Below are 12,359 nucleotides of genomic sequence, written 5' to 3'. Positions count from 1 at the left end.
AGCTCTAAAGGCACTCCTCACCAGAAGAGCAATCAAACTGCACTGACAGGCAAGCAGTTCTTGGCCTCCCAGTTGGGAGATGTTAAAGCAAAGGAATGGGGCAATTCAACGAGTGGAGGGGGAATGGCATCCTTCAAATACAGAATGATGATGTGCGTGATAGCATTTACTTTTCCAAAAGGTCTTGTTTCTCTCCCCTTTAAATGAGAACCTTCTTAATTATAAGGTAAGATTAAAGGGTTTTTTCTTTTTTAAAGTGTTACTGTAGTTGCAACAGACACTTAAACCATGTATTTAAAAATAAAAATCAAAAGGAGAAAAAAATGACAGCTTAGTGGAAAGTGAAAGCTTAATTTGGTGCTTAAGCAACTAAAGAATAGTTGTGCTACAGCTGAAGCAGAGAGCTGGAGGTTGGATGTCTTCTCTTGATGAGGACAAAAATCCTGTTACCAAGGTTTCAAATTATAAAATAAGATAATAAAAAAGGAAAAAAAAAGATTTGTGTGTTAACACACTGCATTAACTTTACGCCCTCTTGTGCTTATGTATTACTTATAGCACTAAGAACATACTAAGAAAGATCGTTTAAAATGGTAAATGCTATTTTAAAATTATTTACAGGGTATTCAACATTAATAAAGAGAAGAGATATCTCACTATAGGCTTTCTTCAGAAAAGCATATTAAATATTAATAGTAAAATGGAAGTTGATTTGTGACCTTAACTACCGCTTTCTTTCTTGCTGAAGGTAGCAACAGGAGAATCACTTTGTTTGGAAATGATGGATTTTACTACTATTGGGCTATAAGAAGAAAGACATTGCAAGAAATGTCTATGCAAGAGAGACATTGAACAATATGTCTGCTTGCTGAAGGCATTTAAGCTTTGCCTTATGCCCTATAAGGTACCCCAGCTGAGACATCTTTTAGTAACACTCCATTACAATTTCTATCTTGCTTTAAGAATAAACAAACATAAGAAGAGACGCTGCTAGTGACATTGGATATATGGAAACCTCGTGTCAGATATCCTGTACCTGACTTAATAATGGTCAACAATATAGGGGGGCAAAGGGATGTTTCTTATATAGAAAGTACCCGTCTTAAAAACCAAGACAATTTTTTTAAAACCATACTTGCATTGGTAGAATCAGAGTTGGAAGGGACCTCAGATGGTCATCTAGTCCAACCTCCTGCTCAAAGCAGGACTAATCTCAGCTATATCATCCCAGCCCGGGCTTTGTCAAACCTCAGCTTAAAAACCTCTAAAGATGGAGATTCCACCACCACCTAGGTAACTCATTCCAATGCTTCACCACCCTCCTAGTGAAAAACTTTTTCCTAATGTCCAACCTAGATTTCCCCCACTGCAATTTGAGACCATTGCTCCTTGTTCTGTCATCTGCCACCACTGAGAACAGCCTATCTCCATCCTCCCTGGAACCCCCTTTCAGGTATTAAAGGCTGCTATCAAATTCCCCCTCATTCTTCTCTTCTGCAGACTTAAACAAGCCTAGTTCCCCCAGCCTCTTCTCATAAGTCTTGTGCTCCAGCCCCCTAATCATTTTTGTTGCCCTCCGCTGGACTCTCTCCAACTTCTCCACATCCTTTTTGCAGTGGGGGGCCCAAAACTGGACACAATACTCCAAATGCGGCCTCACCAATGCCGAATAGAGGGGAATCACTTCCCGCGATCTGCTGGCAATGCTCCTACGAATGCAGCCCAATATGCTATTAGCCTTCTTGGCAACCAGGGCACACTGCTGACTCATATCCAGCTTCTTATCCACTGTTACCCCTCTGGTCCTTTTCGGCAGAACTGCTGCCTAGCTCATCAGTCCCCAGTCTGTAGCTGTGTATGTGATTCTTCCGTCCAAAGTGCAGGACTCTGCACTTGTCATTGTTGAACCTCATCAGATTTCTTTTGGCCTAATCCTCCATTTTGTTTAGGTCCTTCTGTATCCTATCCCTATCTTCTAGGGTATCTACCACTCCCCCCAGCTTAGTGTCATCTGCAAACTTGCTGAGGGTGCAATCTACCCCATCCTCTAGATCATTAATGAAGATGTTGAACAAAACCGGCCCCAGGTACCTTCTATTAACTCCAATGGGACAACTTGTAAAAGACAAGAAAGATTTTCCTATATATTTGGTTTCCTAATATTATTGCACATAAAAGCAAAGAAAACATTTACAACCACACGTCAAATGAAACTGGTGGTGTGGAATGTCTTTATTTTACACATTTTCCTAGGTCTAGAGATGCAACGATTCTTGAAGATGCATGTTATTTAAAGGAGTACCAGTGGTTTAAAGAACAAATGTCCTTTGCTTTTCTCTGCTTCCTATGTTCAGCTACTGTCTGATTTCTTGGCAATAGTCTGTCTAGATTTCAAAGCTGGTTATCTTGGAGGCAGTAGTCAGATATGCAAGTCTGGGGAAAGAGGAATTAATCAAGGAACATTTACCTGAATGGAGCTGACAAAAGGTTTTTCTAGTTGGCATAGCAGCCCTTTAGGCCCTTCATGAATCAGTGATGTGAACTCCTCCAGTGTGAGCACACAGAGTACTTTCACAGACTACTTTTGTACTGGTGGAACATCTGCTTTTCTCTAGTGGGGTACAACTGTGTGAGAGCAGAAGCAGAAACCCTACCAACTTAATCTCTGACCCACAGACTGTAATACACTGTTCCTAGACAACATAAAAATACTGTCCTCTTTAGAAACAGAGCGCAGTCTAGTGGCTAAGGCACTGGACTGGAGCTCTGGAGATATGGGAGCATTAATGCACAATTCAGGCTCTTCCCCCTTCCCCCAGTCATCCAACTGTGTTGTTTTGGGTGTATTTGCTTCATTTATTTCTACTAAACACAGCTATGCTTAACTTTATTCACACAAGTCGTCTACTCACATGAGCAGAGATAAGCACGTGCATATTTAATTGCAGCATTAGGACCAGAATTTGTAAGCCTTCCTATTATTACTTAAGACGACTGCTGTTTATCCTGGGGAAGATGGTGGATCCTTTCATTCAATGTATCAGATCCTCAGAAATCTAGTGATTGTTTTCTTGCTTGGTTTTAACTGTCTGCAGAGATTGACTAGATACACTTTAAATTCCTATTCTTCATTTTTGCTTAAAGCTCTGTTTGTACTAACGGGCACTATTGGTGTTTATCATGTACGGAGGGGAGGTGGTTACACTGAAGAGGAATAAGTCATGCGAGCTGCTGATCACATAATCTCAAGAACATTTAAAGACGGTTAATGTTGTTCTTCTGATGTTAAAAGCAGAATGGAACGAAGAGATTTACAGCATCTGACACTGGGCTCCCAAATAACAAGCATCACAAATTATGTAACTCTGTAGCATGACCAACTTCATTTTGAAATACATTTCACAGTTCCTTCATGCTAAGGAGTGATTTCATTATGGAACTTCCATACCACTGCACTGGGCAAAAATGGATACAAGCTTTTTATCCTTTGAGAGCTATCCCAAACAAATTTATCCTACCTCTTTATCTGTAAGCTCTTCCGGGCAGAGAGCTTGTCTTCCCTGTCACACACTTAGCACAACCTACACTAGGCAAATTTGAATGTTTAAAAAAAAACAAAAAAACCATCCTGTATAAATGTTGCCTTTTAAAAAAGTGAAGAAGAGGAGAAAAAGAGTTTGTTTTCCCTCCCTCTAAATCACTTCCAGTCTGAGCCAGTTGTAGGTTTTGAACTTGCCAATATTCAAGAACATTAAAGCCTGTATTTATCAAAGACCTGATCCTGAAAGTTCTGACCATACTCAGCTCTCGCTGAGTCAGTGAGACTTGAGGACACTCAGCACATCACTAGTTCTGACCGTCATCTATGCAGGCTTTTCCAGGGTTCTTTTTAAGAGCAGATTTCATTTTATTAGTTTTAAATGAAAATTTCCTCCTAGTGGATCTTTAGTGTTATAAAGGATTTGCTTCTTTAAATATTTTTCATCCACAGAAACACTGCTTGCTAAAAGCTGCAACTTTTTTTTAGTAGTCAGCAGTGTATCATTTCTGTTGACATGAGATTGATAAACATAGCACAATGGCACATGAAATTACAGAAGGAAAATACGTACAATCAATAGTATAATTTTTTGATGTATAGTGAAAACTCACTAAACTAACGGCGGGCCTGAGTTGCAAAATTTGGTACCAGAGCAAAAACTGCCCCACTTTTAGATGTTGTCAGATCTCTGGCCCTGATTCATGACAGACTTTATGTGCTCCAACCCTATTCAAAACTCTACATAACACCTAAGCACATGCTTCAGTGTGGTCCAAACAGGGATGCTTTCCTGAATCAGGGTCTATAATTGTAACATGGGATGGAGAACAGAACTGTAATACGCTTGGAATAAAGAAAGCTAGTCTTACCGGCTTTCAGGACAGACACTCCTAATGTCATCAGTGACAGCAACACTACTCACAGGAAACGAGGACATAAAGCTCACCTGCCATTCCAAAGTTCAGCTGAGGCATTTCTTCAGTCTGTGTCACTTTTTTGGGGCTTGGTAAATCTTTTGCAGATTCTGGCGGGAAGGCCCATAGCTTTTTCCTGTTTGTAACAGCAGATGACTGGGTTTTCACAGGTTTGTTTGTGGTAGGGCACCACTTGTAGCCAGGATTTGCCTTCATAAATGCATCCTTGTACTAGACAGGAAAGGAAAAAATAAGCGGTAAGGAAAATATTCACATCAGACATTGCAGTTAGATATTTATAAGACCATGGCGGGAGAGGCACCCCGCTTACAAGAGTGCTGAATTCAGCGTACAGTCTTTTAGCCCTTAATTGTGGAGTTCCATCAAAGGTCTTGGTCATATTTCTAATCTTGTGCTTTGAGTTCAGTCTAACCACCAAGCCAAACCTAACAAGATGAAGTTATTAAACAGCAGGATTTAAAAATAACAGAGTTTTCTCTCTGTATATTGGTATTTACCATCCACAGCATACGTAAGCTAGACCCTGAAAACTGTTTTATGGGGGCAGACCCCCTACCCCGCCCAGACATCGCCCACTCTGGGACAGCTATTTAGATTAATTACATTACACAGATAGAAACTTGTACATTATCAGTAGATGGAAAATAAACCACGTGGAAATAAGTGTGGCAAGATTTCATAGCTCCTTGCTCCGCACACACTTTTTTTTTGATGGGGGCAGCAACTTTGTATTTTACAATATTTGAGTTATATTCTTTTCAAGGCCAGGTATACGCCTGAGAAAATAAATGGTTACTTACAGACACTGGTCTCATTTTCTGTGACAATGCATCTGAGCCTTTTGCTCCAAGCTCATAATCAGAATTTACCATCATGCACAGCGCCATCTTTAACATTAGAAGGCACTGTGGCTGCCTGAAGCTTTCTGTGGCCTTGAACACACTAAGCACATGTCCAAATTGGGCTCATTACCGGCACCAGACAGCTGGAGGGACTAGCAGTCTACAGAGAGTCTCAGGTAGAAGATGCTCTATTCAACCCATAATATCTGACGATGATGTCTTTAATATTAAAACTGCTTTTTTTGGTTCTATTATAAAAATTCTTAATTTGAGATTTCTTTTCTCTTTTTTAAACAGCACTTTTAGACGATTGGATTCTTTACCACAGTAATGTGAAACATGGGAGGTTCAGGGTAATGTGACCTGTGTAATGAGCTCGCTGCCTACGTGTTTAAAGGTGTGCGGCAAGGCAAAAGACTCTCATATATTAAAAAAACTCCCTTGTGATATGTAAAGAAAGCGTCAAACTTTTTCTAACAGGGCTTTTCCCTTCCTAACATTCTTGTTTTTAAACAATATTATTAGGATCACCATCTTCGTTTCCCTCTGGCAAACAAAGTTGGATTTGAATGGTGATAATGAGGCCACTCGGCTCAGGTTCTACCCGCACATGATGTACATGCCAAACATCTTGCCACAATCCTTCAGTAAAGACAAGAGACGAAGACACAACAACATGTAAAATGCACATGGGAAAATAACTTCTTTGAATTAAGTCTGAGGCTGTGTCATCCCGGATCAGTTACATCCTGTATTGCTTTGCAGTCTCCTTGAACATATTCTTTTTAATGACGGAGTTTTCTGGTTCACAGACAGCACTGGAAGTGGGGGAATACAAAAAGGGGGTTGGAAATGGGGTATATTTCATTTGTGGAAAGAACTTTACTGGAAATAACACATCCCCAAGGAGAACTGAGAGAACAGGTGCTTATGTAGAAAGGCAAGTAGGAATTAGCTAGGCATTGTTGGTATGTCATGTCAGTCAAGAGTTTGCATTTATCAGTCAAGAAATACCAGATTAGTATGTGAGAGGAGGAAGGGAGGTCCACAATAAATATTTTTTCACTGTCTATGACTGGTATCTTTTAAGTGGTAAAACTATAGATTGAGCAATAGGACAGTGATTTAGAGAATTTGAGGGTCAAGAGAGATGGAGAAGGATATCCCCTTAGAGCGTACAATTAAATATTGCATTTTTGAGAGCAGCCTGTTGTGCTGAAATATCAAATCTGTAGGGGAATAAGGAGAAATCAGTGAACGGGTCATGCAGGAATCTTCAAGTAAAGCGATAGCTCGTGCGGAGTGTCATACAAACAAATGGCAAAAAGGTAATCTTTGGATTATTGCTGGTGGCTGTCGAGAGTTATGTGGTAATACATCCTCTAAGCTCTGAGAAGGCTGTACACTGATTACTGCTTGATGCCCCTGTGTGAGTCAAACATTTATTTGGACATTTCTAGGCCAGGGTAATAGGACTTGCCGAAACAGCAGGCCTGAGGCCTAATTCTTGCAGTGGTAGAAAGCCTTCCTGTTTGTGGTTCAGAAAGCCAAATGCTTATCAGCACAACTGCTAAGGGTTTAGAAAGCCCAGTTCTGTAGAAGGCTACCAAATTAGTACTGTCTATTCTTAGCATGAGAATGAAGTATGATAACTTCAGATTTATTAGCTGACTCTTGGCAGAGACCAACGATTAAATGGGCACGAAGGCTAAACTATCCTCATCCTAAATTCCATTTGATACACACTGGCAGGGTAGCTAGGGAAGTTTCCAGCACAGTAACATGTGCTCCATCCATTCATGTGATGTCAGTCCACTACCTTTCACACAAAAGCACTGAATTCACTTTAAAAATTATTACACACAAACAAAACTAACGAAAAGAAGTCCACTGGCTACTGATGACAACAGGTAATAAATGTTTTGAAAACCACATCCTCTAATAAAGTGACTCCCGTGCTTTCCCAGATCAATATCCATGTCAACTGCAAAACCCTGCGTGCCTTGTGGCAGTATTATCATGGCATCTGCGTCTCTTTTACTTTCATTTCCGTCTTAATCTATCAACTGTCACTGTCCGCCTCCAGATTGTAGCATGGATAGGGATGATTCACCTCAGAAAAGCAAAAAATATGGTGTGAATCCATTGTGCAAAGTTCTATTTTTATTTATTTATTTATAGGCTTCTCTATAAATAATTTGTAGGTGTTGCTGACCCACATATTCTCCCTGTATATCTTGAATGGCGCACACGTATTATTGGAAAATTAAGGACTGTGGCACCTCCTACTCTTTTTTTAATTCATTTTGAAGAGTTTTACTAGTGAATGTGCATCACATGAAAATAGCATTGTCAAGAAACAAATACACACACACACACAAAGAAACAGCTTTACTGTCTATTGTTAGAAATCAAACCCACTCATGAATCAGGTTTCCTGCTCACACAGTTAAAAGCACACAATCCCTAATAGCACTGAAGTATATAAACCCACAGGGTCATAATACATCACCTATTCATATTTTTATTAAAAAATTCCTGGCTATTATTTCTCAATTATCATTAATTTTTAACTATTTGAACAGATTTGGGAGTCTAGGTAGGATCTAGTGTGTCCTGACAGTCGCTTAATACTTTTCTTAAAAATAATAATTTTTTTAAAACAAAATACAAATAAAAATAGATGGCTAAAGGCAGCACTCTAACTAGTATGGCCATTCACATCACAGGATGTTTTCTTGAGCAAGGACCTAGTCATCAGTTGTTTAATGACTGCCAGCACATCTTCGAAAAGCATTAAAAATTTCCATCAGTGCTTTGTAGCTGGCTTTCAATTGGCCATGTATTGCCAACACCAAGCATTCAACACTCACGAATCAGGCATTACAAAAACAAAAAAAAAAAAAGAAAATCATGAGAATGACTTAAAATAATAAATTCCAGGTCTTTATTTGCCCTCTGAGATTGGAGCCTTCAGAATTCGTGTTTTTGGGAAGATGGATAGTCCAGTGGGTAGGGTGCTGGCCTGGCATATGGAAGACCTGGGTTTAATTCTTTGCTTTGCCATGGACTTCCTGAGTGAGCTTGGGCAAGTCACTTAGCCTCTCTGTGCCTCAGTTCCCCATCTGCAAAATGGGAATAATAGCATTTCCCTACCGCACAGCAGTGTTGTGAGGATTAAAATATTGTGAAGGGCTTTGAGAGATCTACTGATGAAAGAAACAGGCAGAATTATTATTATGTTATACATCATTATGGTTTCCATCTTTTCTCTGAAATCATGAAGGCTAGAAATTTAATTATCTTTTTTTTTTAAAAAGTAATATTCTCACACAATTACATGAATCCGAGAGCATGAACTTTCCAAAAAAACACCAAATATTTTGAGAGTTGGCAACACCATGAAGGACCTGGTTCACATTCTATGTCATCGTCCACGGTTCTCCTGGCACATCTAGCAAAATTCCACTGGTGAAGGCAGAATATTTGTCTCCTCTCATTTTGAGGCTGCTTCCAAAACAGCAGCTAAACAAGTTCTGAGTCTGATCTTGTCTGTGAAATAGCTGGAAGAGTCCTCAGAGTAAGAAGTGCTCAAATCTGTTGCTGAGTGGCAACAATCTGCAGTCATCAGGCTGTTCACCACAGGAAAGAGGCCAAACAATTCTGCTGGCCCAGATATTGCGGATTCAAAGACATATTTTTAAACAAACTGTTTTCCAACAAGGCATTAGCACTAACGTCCTTTCCAATTTTTTTAGAAAGCTATTGGAAAAATTCTAACCCAAATAGAAAGGGAGTGAGAGGGAGGGGAAAGAATTCTGACGAGTGTTCATACTATCCCTTTCGTGCATTCAGGTAATTAAAATAGACAAACATATTTATGAACAATTCAAGCCGTAAGTGACTGGGGAATAAAGACTACCTTAGACTGGAAGAGCCATTTTCTCCTCAGTAAATCTATAATGCTAATAAATGGCAGCAAGCTCTTGTGGTTCTGCCAGAAGTATTTAGCAGCTATTGAGCTTTTGCCCTTGTGTAATAAAAGTTTCATAGTTTAAGTTGAAGCTGACCTACAAAATCTAGAGGATACAAATCAAAAGTCTGCTGCCATTCCTGCTGAAGACAATAGCAGAACTTCCACTGTCACCATATTTTAAACTAACAAAAATTCCATGAACTCTCAGAATTGTTGTCTAAGGTTTTTAAAACTGGGGGTCAGACAGATTTTCAAAAGGTACAGATGTAGATAAGCCCTTTTGAAAATCCCACTAGGTGCCTCAGTGAGTTAGACACCTAATTCCCATAGAAAGGCAATGAGAGTTAGGCACTTAGCCTGCTTACGAGATTTGAAAATCCCATTAGGAACTTACCTGCATCTTTAGGTGCCTAAATACCTTTGAAAATCTGGCTTTGGTGCCTATCTGTAGGCTTCTAAATTCATGTTTAGGTACCTAAATATATGACCCAATTTTCAAAATTGCTGAAGACGATGAGAGTTGCTGGGTGCTCAGCACCTCTGCGGAAATTCAGCACACTCATTTAGAGGCCTAACTTTAGGCATCCAATTTTGAAAGCTTTGACCATATGCAGTAAAAACCTTGAGATCTGATGACAGCCATGGTGGAATACCACCGCGGTGAAAAGCTCTGTATGAAATATTTCAAATCATAATTTTCTAAAATCTGTCAGTTAATTTAGATGGCTCAAAAGTTAGACAAAATTTTGCAATATGAAAGTAATTTTATTCTTTCCTCCTACAGGTGGCCCACCTGCTAGCTTGTAAATTACCTGTCTTCAGGAAAAGAATACTTCTTAATAGGGCTTGTGTTACCCCACTTGAGAATTCCCACAACAAATGCAAGTGCTAAATAATATGAAGTAATGCAATTCAAAATGGGGTTTCAGCTGATGATGTTTATTTTACAGTCTGAGCCTGATTATGAAGAGGTACTCAAGACATTCAGTCGTAGACTATTGTTGCTAATTATTATTGTTGTACTGCTCAACTGTTTGACGAACAAAAATTATATTCTTTATCTCTTCTAAATATTCTTGGAACTCATTTTAATGATCTGAACTCCCTTGGATATATTGTTTCTCTTCAATAGTGAATGTACAACATGTTCTTAAAGCCAAGAAAAACTAAATCATTACAGGAACAGAGACATGATTAATAGTTCCAGATCTGTCATTTCTCATGAGTTATGCAATTATTTTCCTCCCCCCCAATCCTTACTAAATAAGTTTCTTTCAGCAAGAGAAAAGTATTAAAAAACAAAGAAATCACATTATATGTACCTATTTTGAAAAAAACAGTAAAAATCTTTCATCTTTCCTTTTTCCAATATCCGTATCATATCTCTTCATTGACTTTTTCTTAATTTTAAAAACACTGCCTAATTTGTAGTGGGAAGGCAGAATAAATTAGGAACAGCAATAATGGGAACAAACCCACAGTTCATCTAACTCAGTACCCTGTCTCACTATGTTTCAGAAATCGTTAACAGCTATTTTACAATTTTTCATAAAGTATGATTCAACCATGTACTGTGTGTCTCTTTCCTTACTATTTCTGAACATGTCCCAAGAGAGAAGCTCCAGAAATAAGCAGATCTCCAGAGAACCCACAATCTAATGCAACTCCCTCAAGATATCCAAACTTCATGTGTGTTTGGAAAAAGTAGCAAATAATCCTAAAAAATATGCACAAGTTATGGATAATTGTCTCCTTAATTATCCTAAGAGTAGCTATGACTCAGGTTCCGTCTACTGCTTGCTCAGACACAGTATCGAACTCTATAGTTCCGCACACAATCCATGTTAAACAACTAATTACTAACTTCTGTTTTGGGCGAAGAAGTCTGTCCTTGTAATTAGCTACAGACCAACCCACCCCAACATCGGCACCTGGAATCTTTTTGGGACCAATTTACTCAGCAAGTTATTCCTGTTGAAAACCTCACATTTAAATTGTGAGATGAAGCAGAGACATTTTATGAAATAAGGGACTTCTCACATGGATTCCCAGATAAAGGATTTTGATGACTTATTGTTCACTGATCTAGGGTTGGACCCTGTCATAGCAAAGTCTGCTACATGATCAGCACACATCAGAGAGAGAACAATGAACAGACAAAGTGAATAGTTCATGAACCACTAGCAGCTTAAACATTATTTTGCCAAACTATTTGGTGAACCCTGAATTTATTAGCAAAGGAAAAAAAAGAGACTACGTTTTTGGAATTTTTGGTTGAACAAGGACTGTTTAACAGGCTCTACTACCAATAGGAAATGCACAGTTCAAGTTAATGTCATCTATCAATACTGTTAATTGACATGGAATGGACTTAATTATGCCTTCAGTGGACACAATCTTGTCACGTTTAGGGCCATGCCTTTATGGGCGGACAATGACACACTACTGACATGCTAGCATCATAAGAATGCGGTTAACGAGCTGTATACTCTATGACCAGTTCATCAGAAGATTACCAATGACAGGATAGTTTGGATACAGACAGTTTCCCTTGCAGTCTGATTAAAAATAACAAGAGTCTTAGTGACAGTAACATACACCAGCGACTTTGAAATTAAACCACTGTACAAAACCACTGGTCACAGATTCTCACTTTAAAAAATGGCACTTCAGAGAATTTCTGATACACTATGTACTGTGACACGTTTACATGATGTTAAATGCTAAGACATAATAATGCACAGAAGATAACACATATACAAAACAAATTCAGTTGACATCCACCCACAATTTGGACAATACATACCTCCTTGGCCATGTCAGTGTATTTCTGCTTTTCTTTTGGGTCTAGAACAGCCCACCAATCTGCCAATATCTTGGTAGCACCACGATTGTCCAGACGGGGGTGTTCCTGCCTCACAAGGGAGCGATGACGTTTGCAAAATAAGAGAAATGCATTCATTGGCCTGCGGGCTCGCTGCTCTGAAGATTCATCATCTTCTGTTTCATCAGCATCATGCTCTAGACCATCAGCCCCAAGAAGTTGGACCTAATTAGCACAAAAA

General features: G+C 39.1%; 1 protein-coding gene across 6 annotated transcripts in view; it reads right to left on the bottom strand.

Moving 5' to 3' along the window:
• Positions 1-12,359, bottom strand: part of BBX (BBX high mobility group box domain containing) — a 177,729-nt gene that overhangs the window by 60,685 nt on the left and 104,685 nt on the right. For all 6 annotated transcript variants that reach the window (XM_067546196.1, XM_067546199.1, XM_067546194.1 and 3 more), the window contains 2 exons: positions 12,101-12,343; positions 4,488-4,686 (listed from right to left, as the gene is read on the bottom strand). In XM_067546196.1, coding sequence (XP_067402297.1) covers positions 4,488-4,686; positions 12,101-12,343 — 442 coding nt within the window. The remainder of the gene's footprint in view (positions 1-4,487; positions 4,687-12,100; positions 12,344-12,359) is intronic.

This window comes from Emydura macquarii, unplaced genomic scaffold, assembly GCF_026122565.2.
Source record: "Emydura macquarii macquarii isolate MOO-44397 ecotype Brisbane River unplaced genomic scaffold, CSIRO-AGI_Emac_v2 contig_1119, whole genome shotgun sequence".
In the NCBI taxonomy this organism is placed as follows: Eukaryota; Metazoa; Chordata; order Testudines; family Chelidae; genus Emydura; species Emydura macquarii.
The sequence above is the reverse complement of the archived record's forward strand: the minus strand, read 5'-3'. Positions and strand labels throughout refer to the sequence as shown.